The 22,070-nt window shown below is 49.6% G+C and overlaps 1 protein-coding gene across 2 annotated transcripts in view; it reads left to right on the top strand.

Moving 5' to 3' along the window:
* The window catches only part of SEMA5A (semaphorin 5A), a 444,506-nt gene that overhangs the window by 314,138 nt on the left and 108,298 nt on the right, over window positions 1-22,070 (top strand). For both annotated transcript variants that reach the window (XR_009407368.1, XM_059416873.1), the window contains exons 10-12: window positions 7,938-8,223; window positions 11,299-11,434; window positions 17,831-18,035. Coding sequence is in view for 1 of the 2 variants with exons in the window: in XM_059416873.1 (XP_059272856.1) it covers window positions 7,938-8,223; window positions 11,299-11,434; window positions 17,831-18,035 (627 nt within the window). In the remaining variant the exon portion in view is untranslated. The remainder of the gene's footprint in view (window positions 1-7,937; window positions 8,224-11,298; window positions 11,435-17,830; window positions 18,036-22,070) is intronic.

The raw sequence follows: 22,070 nt of genomic DNA, 5'->3' as shown, positions 1-22,070 counted from the left end.
GCACGAGCTGCCACAGAACAGGGGCGGCGGGGACTCTGGAGAGGGCGAGGAGGGTCTCCTTATTGGTCGAAACTTACAAAAAGCAATGACATGGATGCAGACTACTGGAGTCAAAGTAGAAGAGCCTGTGGCATGATTGAGAACAGTCCTTCACGGGCACAGAAGTTTGTTAAGTGACAGGAAGGAGTCGGTTCTTGTCGTGGTCTCGGCAAGCGGTGCCGTGCACCGGTGGGTCTCTGTGCTGAATGCCTGAACGGGGCAGAGCGCAGAGTCCCTTCCGTCTGGTGGTGACAGCTCCGTGCTCGCCAGTCAGTCACTCGGACTTTCAGTTTGCTCCTTTCCGAAGAGAATGGACGAATGAGCCGTTCCTCCCCGACCAAGGTATTGTGTGGCCAAAGGCACCAACTCGATACACTAAGTCATAGACAGACTTGCGTCCAACAAAACAGAAATCCACATGGAGAAGTTACATCCCATTAGAGAGAACATAACAAATTGTACAGAAATTTTCTAGTACTTTCATCACCAGGAAGGAAAATGGTTCAGGGCATTGTCTAGAGATCATGAGCCGTTGCCTTGTGACAGCCCGAGGTCCCTCATGCCACCCTGGCAGTATTATAACATTGCTCCTTGTCCTCCCAAAAGTGCTCCCGTTTGGCCCATAAATCACATTGTCATCCTGTTTACAAGATCCCCAGGTGTGTGCGCTTCAGTAAATTTGTCTCCATTTTGTTCTGTTAAACTCTTTCTATCCCCTCAGTGGCCTCTCACGTTTGGTCATGCACTGCTACGTATTGGCTCACTGGCTCTCTTTTGTGGGCTTCTGTCTTGCCCTGGCCCAGGTCAGCTCCGGCGACAGAGATCACGCCGTCATTCAGGTTGACGCGTTCTAAGCGCGTAGTCTTACAGCCCGATCCCTTTTCCAGCGAGCTCTCACATCTTGCCCTCTTCCTCCTCAGAACTACTTTATCAACATTAAAATATTTGAATTCATGTTAATATGCCAGTTTAAAAATAAATAAAGAAAAAGAATGCCCAGCTTTTGATTCACGATTCTGGAGGCTCAATGATTCATCCTTAAAAGAAGTGAACCACTGCGCTGAAAATATAATCAGGGAAATAATGAACATGGTCCATGGAAACTTTCTGTTTGGAAAATGTTCAAAGATACATTTTTGTGAAATTAGTTTGAACAAATTGAGCCGAGGAGCGCGTGATATGGTAGATGCTCCCCGGAGAAGGGAAAGGTTGGGGAAGCTTGGTGCTCGGAGCAGAGCGAGAGAGGACACACAAGGGTGTTTGACACTTTGAGTGGAGCGTGTAGACGACCGCCCGTTAGCGAAGCTCCCCGAGACCCAGGGGGAGAGTCCGAGGACAGCCTCGGGCCTGCAGGGTGAGTCCTCACATAGGGGAGGGCCGATGTCATTCAGGGAGAGACGGCACGGGTCCCCTTGGTACTGGCTGCTCTGGCTAGAATCAGCAAGTCTATGCAAACACCACATTTTCTTTCTCTTTCTTTTTAAGATTTTATTTATTTGACAGAGGGAGGCACAGCAAGAGAGGGAACAAAAGCAGGGGGAGTGGGAGAGGAAGAAGCAGGCTTCCCGTCCAGCGCGGAGGCTGATGCGGGGCTCCATCCCAAGACCCTGGGATCATGACCTGAGCCAAAGGCAGATGTTTAATGACTGAGCCACCCAGGCGCCCCATAAACACCACATTTTCCTGAGGTCATATTCCTGTGGAAGCAAGAAGGAATCAAGTTGGCTGGTCGCACTTTTCTGGTTGGACGCAATGGCTTTCTCTCTGCTGGGGGCTCCATGAGGGAAGGACTTGGGGATCTGAGTGTCAGCCCTGACCACCCAGGACACGCGTGATGCCCCGTCCCCCTCTTCCCTAGCTACTGCCATCACCACACCCACAGGAACGTGGGTCATCAACTTGTCTTTCAGACGCTTCAGTGACCCTCCAGGGGCAGCCGACGTCCTAGCTCCTGTCTGGGTCGCTGTCCTGGCCTTCTCCTTCATTCCGACATGAGCTTCGTTCCATTCCGGGCCACTCTTGGGGTCTCCTCGTAGCGGTGGTCTCTCCTGCTCTTGACCTGGTGGTCCCCCCCGAGCCTTCCAGCTGCCTTTTCTCTGATCCTTTCCTTCTCCAGTTGTTACGTTCACCTCTCCGCCGGTGGTCTTCAGTGTTCTTGTCCTCATTGTGATGGCTTGTTGGTCTGTCTGGTCTGTCGGCTTTGTTTTCCTCTCTCGGTCCCCAGGGCATGTGCTCTGTCGGTTGCCCCCGCACACCCCCGCCGTGGGTGGTGGGCGAGAGGAAGGCTCCGGGGCTTTGGGGTTCTGTCTCCGGCACCGCCCCCATATTTGGTGCCACATCTGCTGAGAGCAACAAAGACCCTAATTTAGTATACAGAATGCAACGTTTATGATTTAGCTTGTTAAATAAATACTGATATGTTTACTGATATGCATGTTTTAATAATCTACCTATTTTTGTATATGCGTATATGCTTATTATTTATATCTTAATTTACATAGGTGAATAAATGTGATCTATATTTTGATGGTTAGCAATCGAGTGCTGAGCACTTGTCACTCTTTGCCTTTGATTCTCCCCGTGATATGTGTTGGGTGTTGTTACCCGCACCGCTCAAACAGGACGGCAGAATGTGGGCTGGGAAATAACTTAATGGAGTCCACACAGCCAGTAGGTGGCAGTATTGAACCATATATACCTACACACGTCTCCGTCTCCCTACCGTGTGTACGTCTGTGACACGCACAGACCCGCATATACACATACACACATACAAACATGTGTTCTCTACCCACCTGTCTGTCTGTCTTTTACTGGAAATCTTGGGGAAAGCTTTAGTATATCAATGGCTTTAAAACCACATTGTACTTAATCTAATTTAATTTTAGTGTAATTATCCATGCTTCCTAAATACCTTGATGAAATTAGTTTACTTTGGAACACTCTGCAGCAGATTTTCATGTAGGGGTAATGAGGGAAAGAATGTGCAGAGAGAGAGAGAGGGTATGAAATCTAGATATATATACGGAGATGGTTTTGGTAGTGACTGACATCAACAAATTTGGCTCACTGTGTCCTGTCGAAAGACTGTTTTCATTCACTTCTGTCCTGTTTGTGGAGTAGCTTGGACTCAGCAAGTATCGTTCTCAAATTTTGGTCACCCTTAAGCTTAACATTTGCATGTTTGATTATTCACTGTCATTATGTGGAGTCCTACTAGATAGAAATTAATTAAGAGGGAAATCAGGAAGGGCACCTGGGTGGCTCGGTTGGTGAAGCAAATGTCTTTGGCTCAGGTCATGATCCTGGAGTCCCGAGATCGAGTCCCACATCGGGCTCCCTGCTCAGCAGGGAGTCTGCTTCTCCCTCTGACCTCTCCCCTCTCATGCTCCCTCTCTCTCTCATATAAATAAATAAAATATTTTTAAAAAATAGGAGGGAAATCAAGAGTAGGTCACGAAATAATAATTATAGGCACCATTTATTAGAATCATACTGCGTACTGGTCTCTTTAATCCTTAAGGCAAAATAAGTCTTTTGTGCCCTAAAACATCATACGGGATAAAGGCATATTCAGATGTCCATGCTCCAGCCCAGGGTTTCAAGCTGGGATGGGCAGAGCCACAGCCCACATGGCCTCCATGCCCAGACATCTAGTCGGACTTTGGCCAGTATATTCTGAGGTGGCTTTTAACTTAAAAAAGGACTTATGATAGATTCTGATTCTAGTAAGACTTTTGTAGAGTTGGCAAATTGGGATTCCTTTCTGTCTTCAATACCCATTGGCATGAATTTGGACAAATATTTCTGTATCAGGAAATTATCGATGATGGGTCAGTCATCAGACTGAACCACCAAACACAAGGTTGCTCCAAACGGATGCAGGGGATGTTACATTAGGAAGAAGGCAGAATGGAAGTTTCCATCTGGATGCTCGCCATCTGGTTTTACCTGGTCAGAATCTTCTCCAAAATGTTGAAGCTGTTCTTCTCATTACTCATGTTTTATCTCATGGATCTCTTCTCTTCCTCTTGTCTGCACGGTCGCTAATAAGTAAATGTATAAAATAAAAGTTCCTTTATCATGAAACATTATTTCCTCTTATGGCAGGACCTATTTTGTAAGATGCTGTGTAATGCAGGACTTTTCATGTTTTCCAAACATGAGAAAAAAACAGCTTCTCCGTCCATATATTTATAACGAGCTGACAGATACGCATGTCTTCTGTTGTGTTTTGTTTTCCTGAATTGACGGCACACCTTCTCTTCATGTGTAGCTCTAATGACAATAAAGAAGAAAGGACCACTCAGATCTCTCTTCCATGCACTCACGTTCATTGTAGACAAGAAGGGAGCGCCTGATTTATGACTTGTTCAGTTCACTCAGGAGTGACAGATTAGTAGTTTGTGGTGAATTGCATTTTAACAAGAGACAGAGCTTCGATAATGGAAGGGAAACAGTATGCATCTTGTTACGCTGCCTGGCAGGATTCAAACGTCCCCCACCTCCAGATTTATATCTACAAATGCGGGAGATATTTGGCTGTCTGTCTAACAATTATTCCGGCTTTTTTATTGTCTTTGGAGACGGAACAGGATGCTGGCTGAATTTCAGAAGGCTCTGCTTTCCAGGAAACGGAGCTTCCTGGTTTTACGGCAGGTCCCGCCATTGGGGACCCATCATCATCCTGAAGGGCCATCGTGGGGCAGCACGATGGGTTTTCAAGGGTCTGTTAGCTCCCTGACTAAGTGACCTTCACTGTGTGGTGCATTTGAGAACAGCATCTACTACACGCCAAGCACAAGTTCTCCCCCATGCTCTCAGCTGGAGAAAATGTATTTGAGCATTTCTGTCTAAAGGGTGCCTTGTTGTCCTACCATAGAACTGTGGGTGTGGGGTGGGGGTTGGAGAGCCATTAGAGGTTCTCGGTGGACAGAGGAAGCTGTGGGCTGCTCCGTACGGTATTAGCCAGTACCCCCCGTCTAGGAGGCATCTGGGTGAGGCCAGTCGATGGAACAGACAGTAAACGTGCTCACAGTCGCTTGCGGGCTCTCCGGGGAGTGGTGGCATCATCCGCCACGTCGTCTCTCGAGCTGGAGATGCTTTGCCAGCAGTACCCTCGCCTAATGACCCCTTGGACTGTGACAATACGAAGTGTGATTCTGGGATGTTGTTAATATAGTCAGTTATTCTCTTGCAGCCACTGTTTTTTGGTTTTTGTTTTTTTCCATCATAGCGTAATGGTCGGAGCCTAGGCTCTGTGGTCGCACTGTCTGGATTCAGGATCTGACCCCCCCACCGCCACGCCCCCTGTTGGCTAGTTGTGCAAATGCGGACAGTTGGCTCATAACTAATAACACAGCACCTACCTCTGTGATTTGTGTGGGTTTCATGAGCCTGTGAAAGCGAAGCTCTGAGTGTAGGGTCCGGCACAGTAGCATTAACCCTCTGCAGATATGTTTTGTAAATTATAGACTCGGCTTTGACCAGAAGAAACCACGACAGACCCGTTTATCTTCGCAGCTTCTCGTTTTCTTGCTCTAGACTTGCTAGAGACACACACTCTGGTCTCCAGGCAGTGTGTCCTCAAAGTAGTAGCAGGAATCGGTCTTTGTGAGGGTGTTTGATAAACTGTGGACTCGGCCTGCCTCTCACCCATGTGTGCTGGTGACCGTGACCCCAGGCTGGTCACATCCAGTCCTGTACCTGCTTTCTTTGTTTTCTCCATCTTAGGTCGGCTCTGTGGCTGCTGTTGTCATGGTGGCCGTGGTCATGTTTGCTGTTTGTGTTTAGTATAATGATCAAACCGCGGTCCGGCTGTGGAGCCTGGGTACAGGCTGTATTCTAAAATGATTTAGTCTTCTCTTTAGAATTAGACATAGAAGTGAGTATTTTCTTTAGAAACCAAACATAGTTTTGTAATTGTTCCCTATCTTTGCTTGGAAGGTCTTCTTCAATGAGTCATTCTTTTTTGGAGGCTCACTGAACACAGATTCAAAAATTTCCCCCTCATTTTGCTGAATGTTCCCCAAAAACACAAGTCGCCTCCTGTGTCTGTGAGCATCTCTCTCGGGTATGAGAGCAGACTGCACAGAAAATACGTCCAACTTCCATCTCCTACGTTTTAATGCAATCGACTCTGCTTTATACCTACTCCGGGCTAGCGCAACAGTGATCTCGTGGGGTGTTTGACAGCTTATAAACAAGAAACAGTCCTTACTGAAGTCTCTGTTACCTGATGTAATTAAATGACTTAAGAACAATATCATGGACTGAGAAGAAGACGTTGCATGTACAACATACATGACCTAGAGTCATTCTCACGCCTTTGCGATGTAAAGTAGAATTAAAAGGAGAAATTTTGTGATGATATCAAATATATCTGTTAATTGAAAATTGGCAATGGGTTTTTGGATAGAAGAGCAGTAGTTGGGGCGCTTGGGTGGCTCAGTGGGTTAAGCCTCTGCCTTCGGCTCAGGTCATGATCTCAGGGTCCTGGGATCAAGCCCCTCATCAGGCTCTCTGCTCAGCAGGGAGCCTGCTTCCTCCTCTCTCTCTGCCTGCCTCTCTGCCTACTTGTGATCTGTCTGTCAAATATATAAATAGATAATCTTAAAAAAAAAGGAAGAATAGTATTCAGTGCCACCTCTGTGTCTACATTCAGATTTGAGGCGAGCCTGTTGTCTCACTTTTCACATTAAAGTGTTGTCTTGTAGCCAGACTTTTAGTTGTCCTGCCAGTAGCATGTGTATTGATGTACACGGATCAGATCCGGCCAAGTACAAGGCCAATTGAATTGCCCCCAAAAGCTAATTGTCCCTGAAATGCGTCCTTGTGGATATGGTGGTTGTGTATATCTTTCCATTAATTTTGAACACGAAAGGTTATTGCCATATTACCATAATGGCGCCATAAAATTCAGACACTTGCTAATTGAATAGAAGGCCCCTAGCAGTAGAGGAAAGAGTGAGAATCAAACCAGGTGATTAGAATTTTTGAAGATAAATGATCAGGCATCTCCGTGTCAATCATCAGTGGGCTCAAGTAAGCAGCTACAAGGTAACACTTTGAAGGGTATATGTGAAATTCAGTTGGCAAACTCTAAATTTCCAAACACCTGAGGAGCTTGGTGATGAAGTACATATTTTGCCATCATTGTGTCATTTTGGAATCCCGATTTTTAAGCTAATTCTGAGACGAGGAAGCCGGAGGGTAATGACCCCACCCCCAACCCCTCCCCTCTTTCTGTGTGGGTTTCCCAGCCACCCTAAAATAAGAAAATAAGAGCTGGTCCTCACAGTTCCATGGTCACCATAGTAACTGGAATTGCTAAAGCGAATTCAGGGCACTAACCTGATAGTTTCAATGCTTATTTCAGTTTTCACAGATGAAAACCATCTTCAAGCTCTCACTGAAAGCACAGAAATGCTGTCAGTCATATTCCTGCATACAAGTATGATGTAAGAGTTCTGTCATCTTCTACACATACAAACATGATACCAGACCCCTCTATTCTGAATCGCATCGTGTGTTTAATCTCGATTTCTCCCGGGCTCTCGGAGGGGCTCGTGAGAACGTGTAAGTGACCAGTGTATGTTGCTTTCAAGGGTGTTGCAGACTTTCGACAGCATTAATGTTCTCTGACTTGAGTGCTGCATTCACTCAGGATGCTTAGGTGTGGAATCGTGCAGGCAGTTTCTCCTCACTTGGAACTTGTGTCTTAACTTCTGCCCTTGGCATAGATCGCTAAGCTGCTCACGGGGCCCCCATTCTTCCCTCAGAACCTGGTGTTGTCTGCACAAACCCACGTCACCTTGGACAAAATACCAAGGAGGTGAGTCTTAAAGAAAACACTGGATGAACATTTACACTTTCCTTCTTTTTTCTCTGGCCTCCAGAACCAAACTTCGTGTCGTCTTACGACATCGGAAATTTCACCTACTTCTTTTTCCGAGAAAATGCTGTGGAGCACGACTGTGGGAAAACCGTGTTCTCCAGGGCTGCCCGGGTCTGTAAGAATGACATTGGGGGGCGCTTCCTGCTGGAGGACACCTGGACCACGTTCATGAAGGCCCGCCTCAACTGCTCCCGGCCCGGGGAGGTCCCCTTTTACTACAACGAGCTGCAGAGCACGTTCTTCCTGCCCGAGCTGGATTTGATCTACGGCATCTTTACCACCAACGTGTAAGTGACTGGGAAGAAATTTCTGTCCCTGCTCCTCTGTTCATGGTGAATGAGTCTACTGTGCTTGGACCTTTGAGGTTGGAAAGTTGCTTTAAAAGAAATCTTTCTTGTTTTACTGGGCTAATGGCCAAACAAATGTTTGAATATGAATTAAATATTATGCAACAATACTGTGATTTCTGAGACTGGTATTAGGAAAAGAAGGTGAAGCAAAAAGTTTCAATCTCTCCTTAGGTAATTATCACGTCAAATTAATTTGACTATTAATTTCTCATTCCTGATTTGCCAATGTGCTTGGGACACTTTCTGAAATGCTGTTAAATGATCAGAGGCATTTTCTTTTCTACACACAAGTCATGCATTTCTGCATAATGAAGGCGGTGTTGTCTCAAAAGAGTCTGATCTCTGAGATAATGTTACTCAGGCCTGACTCTCTGCTTATATGTGAAATGCACATTCTGTCTTTCCTGGGGCTACGTTTTAAACCATTGTTCCCAGAGGTGGCTAACTTGGGCAGGCATTTCTAAAATGATGATGATACTTTTAAAGTATTCTTGAAAAACTTATAATGTCTTTTTTTTTTTCTTGAGGGGAGATAGGCTTAGCTCCAGAATTGGCAAACTTTGGATGAGGGAAAGAAAGCATGCAAAGTCTCCTGGTCTTTCTTTCACTCCTCGTCTAGAAGAGTGTGGTGTGACCCACACTTATTCCCTTTCCTTAGTTGCTGTGTCCTGAAAGGATCACAGCCCACGCCCGGGGGTGACAGATCACCTTTTCATACGCAGACTCTGGGTTCCCGTTTGCCAGTGGTAGCGGAGGTCCATAGTGTAAGCTCTGCTTTGGACCATCTTTGAAATCTTAAATCGGGCGACCTAACAGTGTGTAGAACACCCGAATCGGGGGGGTTGTGAGTGCTGATAAGGGGGACAGGGTGAGTGGCCATCCTGGCGTGTCCGGCATTGTCCTGGTTTCATCAGGATGGAGGGCGGCTCCACGTCCTGGGAGACCTCCCAGTCCTGGAAGAGTCCGGGGAGCCTGCGGAAATTGCTGGAACCTCACTTCACTGATCCTCCGATCTTCCTTCCCCATTACTCTTCCCCTTGTTCCCGCGCTGAGTTTAATGTTAGCAGCCGCTTGATAGTAACATTCGCTGCAGAAGAGTCTTCTTTCTGACGTGAGGTTAGAAGAACAAGACAGCAATGGATGGCTCCCCACCCACCCGTACCCCACCGTGACCATCGTATTGTAAGCCCAGTTTTCAACTCTGGAGGTTATTTTCCTTCCCTGATAAGTTTCTTTAAAAAAAATCAATTTACAGTTTCTGTATAGATTTGCTTTCCAAAACCTGGTTTAAGGAATAGTGTTGGCTGCCGAAGTCGGATGATTGGTTGCTGAGCTGACATCAGTTTTATGCACAATGGGAGCCTGGCTTACTTAGCTGTTCATTTCCCTGGCTCTGGGCAAAAACGAACATTTTAAAAAGTCATAGAAGTACCACGTCTCGGCCATTCCAATGGTGAATGGCCAATTCAGATACAAAAATGAGTTTTAGACTGTTCTAGATGATTGTGTCATGTCCGAGATGCCCATCGTGGGGGAAATCCCCCAGTACATAACATCTACACTAGCAGAGAGAGAATGACTAGACCTTCCCTTCCTCGCTGGAATACTCCTTATCCCCAGGTCTTGGGAAGAGCTTTCTGCTCTCTCTATTTCTAGTCCGACAGTGGGCACTGCCTCTCCTCTTTCTTGTGTGTCAGCCTTGAGCTTACCCTCTGCACAGATGACCACGTTCCTTAGAAGATTTGCTCTGATCTGAGAGAAAGTGATGATCACGGGAAGTTACAGCCCCGCTCTGTGTCCCGGCTCATGTCGGTGGCTGTCAGGCTGTGGCTAAGCACCCGAGTGCCTCTGCTCATGGTTCTGGTTTGCCTCTCTGTGCCCGTCATGGTCTCTTAGCCCCGAGGAGTGGGGACAAAGCTCACTGTTGTAGCTCCTTCTGCCCCACGACTGTGGTGGTTGTCTCAGCCCCTTGGTCGTGCACCGGGTGGGAGGAAGGGCAGTCCTCCTGCACTGCGGGCTCTCAGAAGGTTCTACTAGTCTCGCTCCTGGCTGTCTAAAAACGGCGGCTCCCAGAGCACAGAAACCAGAGCCGTGCTGGAAAATACAGGTTTACTTAACCAGACAATATTTTGCTGTCGCCACACTTCATAAGAGGGCACTGCGCTCCTGAGAATCTCCCCTTACAGCCCCCTCTGCGGAGCCTGAACTCAGATTTGAGGTTTCAAGATTTCCTATGTCATATTTTTCTCTCTGACCCTTTGAATTGAAAATTCTTTTTAAATTAAAAAAAAAAAAAAGATAGGAAGGGTCTCTGACAGGTACTTTTTGCAAAATGCTTTTAGTTGGTTCTTTTTTGAAGGCTTACAAACACAACTATCTGTGGTTTTATTTTTTTATTTTATTTTTAAAGATTGAATGCATTTACTTGACAGAGAGAGACGGAGACAGTGAGAGAGGGAACACAAACAGGGGGAGTGGGAGAGGGAGAAGTAGCTTCCCCCTGAGCAGAGAGCCCGATGCAGGGCTCCATCCTAGGACCCTGAGATCATGACCTGAGCTGAAGGCAGAGGCTTAACTACTGAGCCCCCCAGGCGCCCCACTATCTGGGGATTAAAAAACAAGCAGCAGCAGCAACACAGCGTGCCCCAGTGCCATCTAGAGAAACCAGAGGAATGGTTGGGTCGAGAGCCACGCTGGACTGGGGACAAGCTCTGGCCCCGGAAAAGGCCTCCCGTGCCCGTCTTCACAGTCCTCTGTCCCTCTCGCTGCGGCTGAGTGAATGTGTCTGTCCAGCAGGATTAGAAGTGTCATAATTGCTAAACAGTCTTGTTTCTACCCCGAAATTCCTGGGCTTCCACAAAGGAATGGCAGAGACACTCCTGTCTCTGTCTCGACATCATCCTTGGGGTGTTGGGAGATGGTGATCTTGAGGTCGTTGCAAGGAGCCTGCGCCGCGCAGCGCCCTCGCGGGGCTGTCCGACCTGACCCCTTCTCTCTTCCCCGGCCCCCCAGGAACAGCATCGCCGCCTCGGCCGTGTGCGTCTTCAACCTGAGCGCCATCTCCCAGGCCTTCAACGGGCCCTTCAAGTACCAGGAGAACTCGCGCTCCGCCTGGCTGCCGTATCCCAACCCCAACCCCAACTTCCAGGTAATTGTAAGGGGGGCAGTGGGGCACTCGCTCCCCTAGAAAGCAGCACCGTGTGTAGACAGGCCCGGCACAGCTGAAAGCCGGGAGCCTGCCCTGCGCGGCTGGAAGCCCCCCAGCCCTCACCGACAGGCCCCCCCCCAGGCTCGGCTCGCGGACGGGGCTGAGGCCTTGTCAGCAGGCACGCCCAGGCTGCAAAGGGCCTTTTGCCGGCTGGGATGCCTGAGGCTGACTGCGAAAGGCCCACGTGGAGCGGCCGGCTGGGCATCCAGTGTCAGTGAGTGGTAATGACGGCGGGCTCTGTGTTCCCACAAGACGTGCTCCCTGACGATCCCCACCGCCGCGGATGGGGCCCAGGCACAGGCACAGAGCAGGGCAGAGGCGCAAACAGAATGAGCGCGCTCCCTGGGGACTGTGGCGAGGTTTCCTCTCGCAGTGAGCGGAGGCCATCGTGCAGCTGGGGTGCAGCGCAGCCCATGGAGGCCATTAGTTTATGAGTCACAGAGTCACGGGGTGTGTGAGCTCAGGGCGCCTCTGTACGTCGCTGACTCCCATGCCCCAATTTTAGGAGCAGCTGAAGCCTAAAGACGTGACATGATTTTCTCAGGTTTGCTTGGTCCGCCGGTGTATGGGCCTGTATAGGAGCCCCAGCAAAATACCACCCACAGGGCTGCGTGAGCAACAGACCTGTGTTTTGTCACAGTCCTGGGGGCTGCGAGTCCAAGGTCAGGGTTCTGGCCGGTTCAGCATCTGGCAAGCGCTCTGTTCCCAGCGTGAACACGGCCCCCGCCTCACCGTGTCCTCATGTGGCCGTTCCTCTGTGAGGGGGAGAGATGCTCATCCTGGGGGTCAGGGCCCCACCCCGGTGGCCCCGTTTAACCTTCATTACTTCCTTCGAGGCCGCATCTCCACTGAGACAGGCACACCAGGGTTGGGCCTTCAACCTGTGCACTGGGGGGAGAACGAACCCTCAGTCTACGCAGCCTCCCTTCTGACGAGAAGGCTCCTAGCATCACCGTCCTCCCGCTCAGGGCGTACTTTTTAGTGGCACCAAGTTCTGACTCTGTGGTGGTCATGTATGGTAGCAACGGTGCCGGGTTCGGTAACCAGCTCTCCCACAGACAGAGAGGGCCACCGAGCACAGCGTGGATAATTAGGCCGGGGACACTGTCTGGCCGGCAGCTGAGCCGGGATGGCGAACTCGGTCCTCAGATGCGAAACTCCAGCCTCTACTGTCTAAAGGAGCCTCGGTTATCCCAACGCGTGAGTGCTAGAAGCGCCCTCTGGACGCAGGCCCCCAAGTTCAGGTTGGTTGATCAGCGCAACACACTGGCTTTTGAGAAAACTGAGAATGTGGAAGGGCTCCGTGATTTCACATTTTCCTTGGGCCTTGGCAGGAACCCTTCAGCTCTAATCGTTTTACAAAAGGGTTTTTTTAAACTTCACTTTTTCTTTAAGAGCATGGGGTTTGAGGTGGTTTTTACCCGCTCTTTCCTGTTTCCTGCTTTCCTGGAGCGTTCCCTGGGCTCTTCCTTCTCTCATTCCCACCGGTCAGACGAGAGAGGTAGGATACTGAGGCACAGGAGTATTTTAGGGACAGACTTTGATAATCCTGATAAGGTGCCTTGCTGACTGTAGAAGGTATCCGGAGAGGATGACTCTTAGGGCCCATTTACTGGGTGCCCTCCGGGTGGCACACGTTGTGTTAGACGTTGGTCACACGCTTCTTGCCGTCTCCTCTCCCCAGTCCTGTGAGGGGGGGGCGTGTCATCCGTACGTTCGAAGTCGGGAAACTGAGGCATGTGCGTATTTTCCCGGCCCTGCTACCGAGAAAGTCTGGTACTAGACAAATTCCTACTACGGGTCAGGGGAGCTAATGGTTCAGCGGGAACCGAAACTAGAGTAGCTCCAGCCCTTAATAATGTCAGTATGAACTCAAGGCGCACCCGTTGCCCCTCTGCTGCATGTCTGCACCCAGATTCCACGCTGTCCCCCAGATGTTGCTGGGGGGCAACATAACTGTTCATGAAGTCCCTTCGTAAAATCCTGAAAGTGAAATCGATCATTCCATTTAAGAAAGTTCTTGGTAAAATCCCAACGGTTAAAAAAAATTAACAAAGATGCTCACTATATTTATAGGGTACTTTTAATGCCTTGATGTTTCTGTTGCAAAAGTCTTCACAATGAATAGTGACTTAATAAGCCCGTGATGCCTTTCCACCTCCGAGCAGCGGATAACTTTTAGGCCCTTTGTCTGGATGTATTTGTAGCCCACAGCAAAATCCCTCCTTTCCAAAGGCCACGGCATCTGGTTTTATAATGCCAGTGTCGCACAGAGGGCTCACTCACGTTTATGAGATGGGAGTAGGTGCTTCAACCAAATGAAGCTTGTAGAGATGTGGCCTGCATTCCAGGCAGGAAGCCTGCTGAGCTGGGCTGAACTCCGTTTGAGTAGAATTCAAGATTTCCAGAAAACGAAAGTTACAGATGATGAGGATTCCTTACATAATTTCTGGTACAAGTAAGTCCCAAGGATTTTCTTTCTGTTTACCATATTTGATAACTGTGTTAGCGCAGGCATCCGGACATTCTTGAGACCATCTAGCAGGCACAGGGTGGGAATACACTTCGAGCCGAGGATCCCTCCCCTAGTCATGTATCAACAGCCTTCTGTTTGCGATAACCAGCAGTGAGAAGTGGTTTGATTTTTTTTAAAAAAATGCCTGCTGACATTTGGAATTTTATGCCGCAGTTGTAACTAGAGCCAGCGAATTAGTTAGAGGAGCAGAAGTAGGCTTCAGATTCAGGAGGAAGACTGGGTTACGAGGGACAGTACATCACTTTCCTAGATTTAATACAGAAATCTCACTGTTGAAAACAATAAAACAGTGAAAAATATTTAATATTTGTGTCAGTTGCCATAGAAACCACCGTAGGCAGTGCCAGTCCCCAGAGTCCTCCTGGTCTTGAGTTTCCCAAGGAAGAGCAGTGGTCAGTAACAGGAAACACCATCCAGACCCAGTGGACAGACTCCAGAATTTTCTGTGGAGTTTGATAACCACCAATCAGAAATGATGGAGCCAAAATGGAAAACAGACCCTTAAGAGTGGCCGGGCAGATAAGGAAGCCATTGCTAGAGCTAATGAAGGGGTCAGCTATGTCCTCAGGACCTTCTGATACACAGACCAGGTTCGGATCAGGCACCTAAGCATGAAGCTGGGTGATCGTGGATTTGCATAAGCCGGGTCTATTGTCTTGGAGACAAACAAAAATGCAAATATTATGGCATTAAAGAAATTAGGAGAATGATGACCCGTATTACTTTTGGAAGCATTTACAAGACAGCCATTGTGCTTTGTAACACACTTGAGGACGATGATTCTTTGTATCGTTTCCCTCTTGCACCAAGTCCCCAAGGTGTCACGCAGATACCGCAGGAACCCAGTGCATAAGGCACAGCTAGAGAATTTGCAGCCATGAGAGAGCTAGGTGGGTTACTTACGAGCCAATAAATATATACTATAAATCTAAATAGCTTTCAAAATAGTTGAAGAAGAATCCTTGGGTGAGCTATTTATTATAGGCTGGCAAAGTAAACCAAGACATTATACGATTCAGCTCAGTTCTGACACTGTTTACCAGGATGTTGCATCCGATCTCACAGGGGCAGGGATCAGCCCCATGGGGCTGCCACCTACCTCCTCGCCACTTTAGGTGCTGATCTTAACTACGGCCAGGTCATCACCCGGGCTTCTGACCCATGGCTTATCGATGGAGGCCTCCAATGACCCGTCTGGGTTCGATTAATCTACCAGTGGGGCTCACAGAACTCAGACTAACATTTTACGTACTCGATGACCGGTTTATTATAAAAGGACCTAACTCTGGAACCACCGGCTGGAAGAGATGCACAGGGCCAGGTCTGGGGAAAGGCACCCAGGACGTAGCACCATCTTGCCGGATCTGCATGTGTTTTCCAGCCTAGAAACCACCTGAACCCTGTCCTTTTGGGGGTCTTGTGGAGGCTTCATTACATAGGTGCATTCCAATGGCCAAGGATTAAATCATTGGCCATTGGTGATTGAACTGAACCCCTAGCTGCTCTCCCCTGCCTGGAGATCAGGGGCGAACTGAAAGTTCCTACCCTCTAATCACAGGACTGGAGCTCCTGTCAATAGGCTTCCATCCTTCCATTGGGGCTTACCTGGGGGCGTGGCCTGAGCATCACCTCATTAACATGACAAAAGGCACCTTGACCACTCTCTGCACTTAGAAAATTTCCATGGTTTAGTTGAAGCAGCTCCGTGTCAGAAAGAGGACAGAGACTAAATCCCTATTTCGTACAAATCACAATATTACAGTGGCAGCTCTGGTTGACGGCTTCAGATAAGGGGACCAAGGAACCAAGGACAGAGGCAGATCCCCGGTCGTCCTGCCGCCCGGCTCTGGCTCAGCAAGACCTCCCCGGTCTCGCAGACCTCCGGATTCCTCAAGAGCGGCACAAGGTCCTCCGTTTTGTGCTAGGACTCCCGGTTTTTGTGATGCCGGTTTTTTAAAAAGTACTGTGCGTACGACACAAAGCCTGGGTGTAACCCTTCTCCCAGCAAGTAGACAGCTAAGGGCCACCAGGGTTTCAGCGTTGCTGTTGATTTCAGGGAGAGGAAACTGCCAAACCCGAGTCCCTCTCGGGACGAGAGCTCACCGGGGTAGGCCTCACATCAAGTCTGGGAGAGAGCTTCCATCTGTCCCAGTTCTGCTGGCGGGCGACGTCCCTGTTCCGTAAGTGATGCCGTTCAATAGGACGGATGGGGCTCTCCCAGCTCAGCCCCTGCCCCACTAGCAGCTGCTGGTGTGTTTACCTGCTGGCTCCGTCCTTTACTTACTCATGCGTTTCCCGTGGCCGCTGCGGCTCCGTGGACCATAGAATTGCTCTCCTGCGACAAGGCGGGTTTGCCACTGGCTGAATCGCTTCTCTGTGCCGGGCGCACTCCTTTTCCTTGGCATTTCCAAGTGCTTTCAGTTAATTTAAAAAGGCCTTCCGGTGATGATCTCCCTCGGCCTCACCACTGCCCTGCGGAGGGAGCGGAGCAAGTGTTTGTAGATGGAGACAGGCCGAGAGGCAGTGCCTTGCCTGTGGCCGCGTGGCTCCCGGGGGCGCAGAGCTGACCCCTCACCCGACTGCATGGGGTCCTGTCACCGGGCAGACAGGCTGCCCCTGCAGGGCTGTGACACGGGTGATGCTCTGGACCAGGTTTGGGATCTGTGTCCCTCTGCTCATCTCTCATTTTACAACCGGCTTATCACTTTACAGCAGGTAGAGAACTTTGTATCAGGTGCTCCCAAAAGATCATTCTTTTAAAAAGGCCGTTTCCATCCTACAGCTTTCTTTGCACCTCTCGCTTGTTAGGAAACCAAGCATCAGAGAGGACGCGGCATGAACGGGAGTCTTGGCTGGTTCCGGCGGAGAGGGCCTTTCCCATCGACCTTGCTCACGGGAGGTTCTGCCAACAATCAGCCTTCGTGGGCGCCAGGATTTAAGCTTAGAAAAGAAAGGAGAGAGTTTGGGGAGGGTTTTCTGACGGTGCGCTCTGCCCCAGAAGCGCTTTTCTCCTCCCCACCTCTCTGTCTGCCTCGTCCTCGCCCAAATCCGTCCTACGCAGGGGCTGCTCGCCTCTGCACACCCCAGCCCCGAGTTCACTTCTCAGCAATCGCCAGGCCTGCTCTCCACCCCCCACCCCTGCTCCCCAGCCCTCACCCCCCCCACAGCCCATCTCCCGGACTCCTCTTCAGGACAGTGCCTCCCTCTGAACGTCTCTCTCCTTCCCTCCTTCGTTTACCCTCCCCTTCCGCCAGCTCCCGTCCTCCCTCCCCTGTCTGCAGCAGGAGCACAAAACAACAAGGCCCGGGGGAAAAGGCTGGAATCAGATGACAGCATTTATGCGTAAAAATGGCCCAGTTCTATCTCCGTGGAATCCGTATCTTGCTTATAGACTCACCATTCCAGTAGGGAAGGTACTAGATCTGTCGGATATTCCGGACAGCCGGGTCTTCCGTTTGAGGACCTGGTTTATGGGACAGGCAGGATCGTGGGCACGTGGCCAGACAGCGCCCACGTGACTCAACAGGTGATGGGGAGTGCACCTGTGTTCAAGTTAAAGCCAGTACGGACTTCTGCTTTATTTTTAACATCCAATCATTCGTTTAGGCCGGAGCGTATAAAGACTCCCCAAATGCGATGAGTTCAAATGTAGAAGGAGAAGGACCCCAAGGTCGGGGAGTTCGAGGGAAATGGAGAAACGTCTGTGTTTGCACAAGGCAGTGACTCAGCCTCCGTGTCCCCTCCAGCCAGGTGGCAGGGCCAGCCATCGGTGTCCTGTAATGACCTGATTTCCCTTGCAGTGTGGCACGGTGGACCAAGGCCTGTACGTGAACCTGACGGAGAGGAACCTGCAGGATGCTCAGAAGTTCATTCTGATGCACGAGGTGGTGCAGCCGGTGACCTCGGTGCCCGCTTTCATGGAGGACAACAGCCGCTTCTCCCACATGGCCGTGGACGTGGTTCAGGGCAGGGACATGCTGGTCCACATCATCTATCTGGCCACAGGTAGGAGTGGGCACCTCTCCTGTGTTTTCGACCCTCTCTTGCTTCTGTGTTTTCCATCCTAAACGTGCACATTCAGTGTCAAGCCATGAGTCTGTCCTGCCCTAGCAAGACCCACAGAACAGCCTTGTCCTCGTCACCCTCTGCTTCTCATGGGAGGAAACTCCATCTTACTCTCTATTTTGCAATACTTCGGTCCTAATTTTACTCGCAATGACTATGCCTGATTTCTTCGCTATTATTTCTTTACTACGCACAGGATAAGTCTTTTCTTGGCAAGACTGTTTTCATTGGGATAATTTAAGACAATGGAATTTGTTAGAGGACGTTTGTTGGGTGTGGTATTAGTCTGGGATTGTCACTGGGATTTTCGTGTGGTTCAAAGCAGTGCTCACAAGACATTCCTGTTGCGAGATGTAGATACAAGCATTGGAGGACTATGTTCGGGGGCACAGACAACACATTGTTTTAAAAAAGACACAGGTTACACTGTTGATCAACTTACTGAGCACATCTGAACGTGTCTGCTTTCCGGTGTCACCAGCTGGAGGCAGGTCCTGTCTTGGAGAGCTTGGGGGTTCGAAACCAGCCCCAGGGACCATGTCTCGGTTCCCACACCCATCCAGTTAGTCCCTGTCTTCAGATTCTCCTGCAAAAAGCACCCCCACATGGAGCCCGCCCCCACGCCTGCATCTTCTGTCCTCACAATTCCCCTTGGGCATAGTATTGTATACCCATCAGTGGGTTGGTTCTATTCATAAGGTTTATGGAACGTTTACTATTTCGTGGTTCATGCGAGCCGTGAAGGGTCAGAGGGGAGCAGACTGGAACGTCCTCCTCTGCTGAGGACAACATGTGATCAGCCAGCTGCGGCGGGTACGACAGGGCAGTATGACAGGCCTATCCCGTGCATGTGAATAGAGCCGTGGGCCAGCGGGAGCCAGAGTGGCTCCTATCCTTGGCCGGTGAGGGGGGGCCTCTCCTAAGAGGTAACATGGAAGCTGAGAGCTCGCTAAGGAGGAAGACTTGGCCTTGAAGAAAGAGAGGAACATCGAATGTCCGGGAGTGGTCAGCTTTGGGCAGGGACACCGTGTTGTCAGGTAAGGTAAGGACAAAGACGTGACCTTGAGATCGCCAAAGGGGGCCATTGGTGCCCCCAAGGGTCCGTGTGATGGAGGGGTGGGGAGGCAGTGAGGTGGCACATTCGTGACGAGCAAAGCTTCGAAGAGGACAGTTGCGGCATGCGGGACGGGGAGGTGAAGTTGGCTGGTGTTGCGGGAGAAGCAGAGAATCACTGATGCGGTGGGCGTTTTGTTCACTACTGTGTAGGACGGCATCGCGGCTCATTTTCTGCCATTTTTATGCTCCGTGCCCGCAGGTGCCTGGCGTGTGGTAGATTGAAGGATGAGTGAACTGGATCTTTCCAGAAGTTTCCCTAGTTTTTCTTCATAAATGTTCTGAAGGTTGGAGCCACAGAGAACAGAGTCTCCTTGGGATTCCGGGAAGCTGTTGAGTCTCTCTTATTGGTACCGGGGAGGGGGGGGGCACGATGAAGGGGAGATGAGGTGGTCCTGAGCAGCCCTTGGGGGGTCTGGGCAGGGCAGCCTGAGGCTTCAGCTTGAGAATTCTGACCTCCTCCATGGCCAAGGCTGTAGGATGGTGATGTTTGCTTCCTTGGTTTGTAAGATTCGTAGTGAGCTTCCGAGCATCTCTAACGGCCACGGCAGTGTCCCGTACTTCAACTTTGACCATGTCTCAGTCAGTTCAGGCTGCTGTAACAAAACACCACACACCGGGGGGCGAGGGGTGGGGGGGATTACAAATCTGTCACTCACCATTGTGAATGCTGCACGTTCAAGGTCAGGGAGCCACCAGCTTGTTTCCCCATGAGAGTCCTTCCTCGTTCACAGAGGCCGTTTCTTCGCTGTGTCCTCACGTGCTGAAAACAGATCATCTCTGTCCCTTTTATTTTTTTTTTATTTATTTATTCATTTTAGAGTAAGAACATGAGTGGGGGAGGGGCAGAGGGAGAGGAAGAGAGAGAGAGTCCTCAAGCAGACTCCTTGCTATGCAGGGAGCCTGACTCGAGACTTGATCCCAGGACCTCAAGACCATGACTTGAGCCGAAGGTGGACAACGGAGCCCAACTGACTGAGCCACCCAGGAGCCCCTTCATGTATCTCTTACATCACTGATTAATTAACATTTTGAAGGAAATACCTTTTTTCCTAAGTGTTTATTTAGAATAAAATTCATTTTTAAAGGGCATTATTTTAATGGTCCAGCCTAGGGGTTTCCTCTTTATTTCCAGGAATTGAAATGTGGAATGGAATAATGAAAGAATAGTCTGGAACTCCAGTCTCTTCTCCCTAACCTAGCAAGGAGCCGAACAACTTCCCGACCAGCAGGGACCACAAGGGTTAGAGATTCTGACTTAAAACCCTGAAGGCTTATGCCGATGCGGGCTTTTATTTACATCTTCCCAGCAGACTTGCGTCCAGGCAAGCCAGGAACAGCCCTCCCCTTTGTCAGTAAAGCTGATACTGAGCGCACATGGCTGGGGTCCTTCCGGTCCCCCCGCAGCGCCTGCCAGACCTCGTCCAGGGATATGTGAACGCGCGGCTGCTGGAGCGTGAGGGTAGCGTTCTGTGCGAGCGCACGTGAAGCTGAGTGCTTCCTCACTTGCTAATGAAATCAGTCTGCTATCTTGGGCTTAGGAATTCAGGTCTGGCGATAAGTTTATTCACCCCCCCCCCCCCCGATTTTACTTGAATTAACAGGACCTGGAGAAAACCTGCCAACGGCCATTTGAAAGTTGGTTTATTTTATTTGTCAGTATTATCTAAAAATTGAAGTGAAATAGACCTTGTTAATAGGGCTGTTCCTGGTGTTTCTTGCAGCTCGAATGGCTTTTCCCTGCTGGCCGCCACCCCACCGAGTCAATGGGCTTTTCCCAGACATGTCCCTGGTCTATTAGCTGCTGTTCCCTTTTCTCTCTTATTGGAAATTCAGCCAGGGCTAGGCTTATTATCTGGGCCACGACTGTGCTGCTGTTTGATGAGCTATTTTCCTTAAGGTCTTCTCAGAGCAAGAGGCAAAATGGCAAATGGTAACACCTTTCGAGTATTTATGCCTGGGGATGCCTGGGTGGCTCAGCTGGTTCAGTATCTGAGTCTTGATTTCCACTCAGGTCATGATCTCGGGGTCCTGGCATCCAGACCTGTGTCAGGCTCTGTGTTCAGCACAGAGCTGGCTTGTCCCTCTCCCTCTGTTCACAAACCCCCACCTCCGCTCGTGAATGCACTCTAGCTCTCACTCTAAAATAAAATTAATAATAATAATAATAAATAAAAGACATATATATGCACATTTAGACTTTGTAAGTGACTGAGTCTCACATCGGTACAGCTGCTCAGCTCCCCCTGCAAAGACAAAATTAGAATCATGTGGACCGCTCATGTGTTCCCTAATTCTCCTCCTCGCCTGATTGGCGAACAGCAGCTCCCTGGCCCTCTGCATCTGGGCTGCTCCTTGGCTGGCTCCGTCCTTCCTGCCTGCCTCCTACAGGTGGCCGTGACTCATTCTCTGCCCATACAAAGTCTTGGTGGTTCTATTTCATGCCGCCTCCCTGGAAATATCATTGAGTTTCAGGGTTTCCGCGATCCCTTCCAGGTTGAAGTGTACTACTGTCTTTTTACTTCGTCTCCATTCCGGTGTGTCTCTAACTGACTGTGTGTCTTTACCGCATAGGTCTGCTCCTGCTCCCTAATTCTCCCTTGCTCTTGTTGAGGCGGCAGGTCCTGGAGATTCGAACCCTCTGCCGCCGCTACTAACCATCCATTTTATTTTTCCGTGACTATTGATTCCCTCATTCCCAGCTCTGACTATTCTACGGGACTGTTTTAAGCCAGTGTTTGTTCAGCTCGAGAATGGGTAAGACCTGGATTCTGATATAGTACAGAGAGCTGGGACTTTATACACATACACACACACACGCACACACACACCCCACACAGGAATATGTATTTAGAATAAGAG

The sequence above is a fragment of the Mustela nigripes genome, chromosome 12, assembly GCF_022355385.1.
Source record: "Mustela nigripes isolate SB6536 chromosome 12, MUSNIG.SB6536, whole genome shotgun sequence".
Lineage (NCBI taxonomy): Eukaryota > Metazoa > Chordata > Mammalia > Carnivora > Mustelidae > Mustela > Mustela nigripes.
This window is presented reverse-complemented; position numbering and strand designations above follow the sequence as displayed.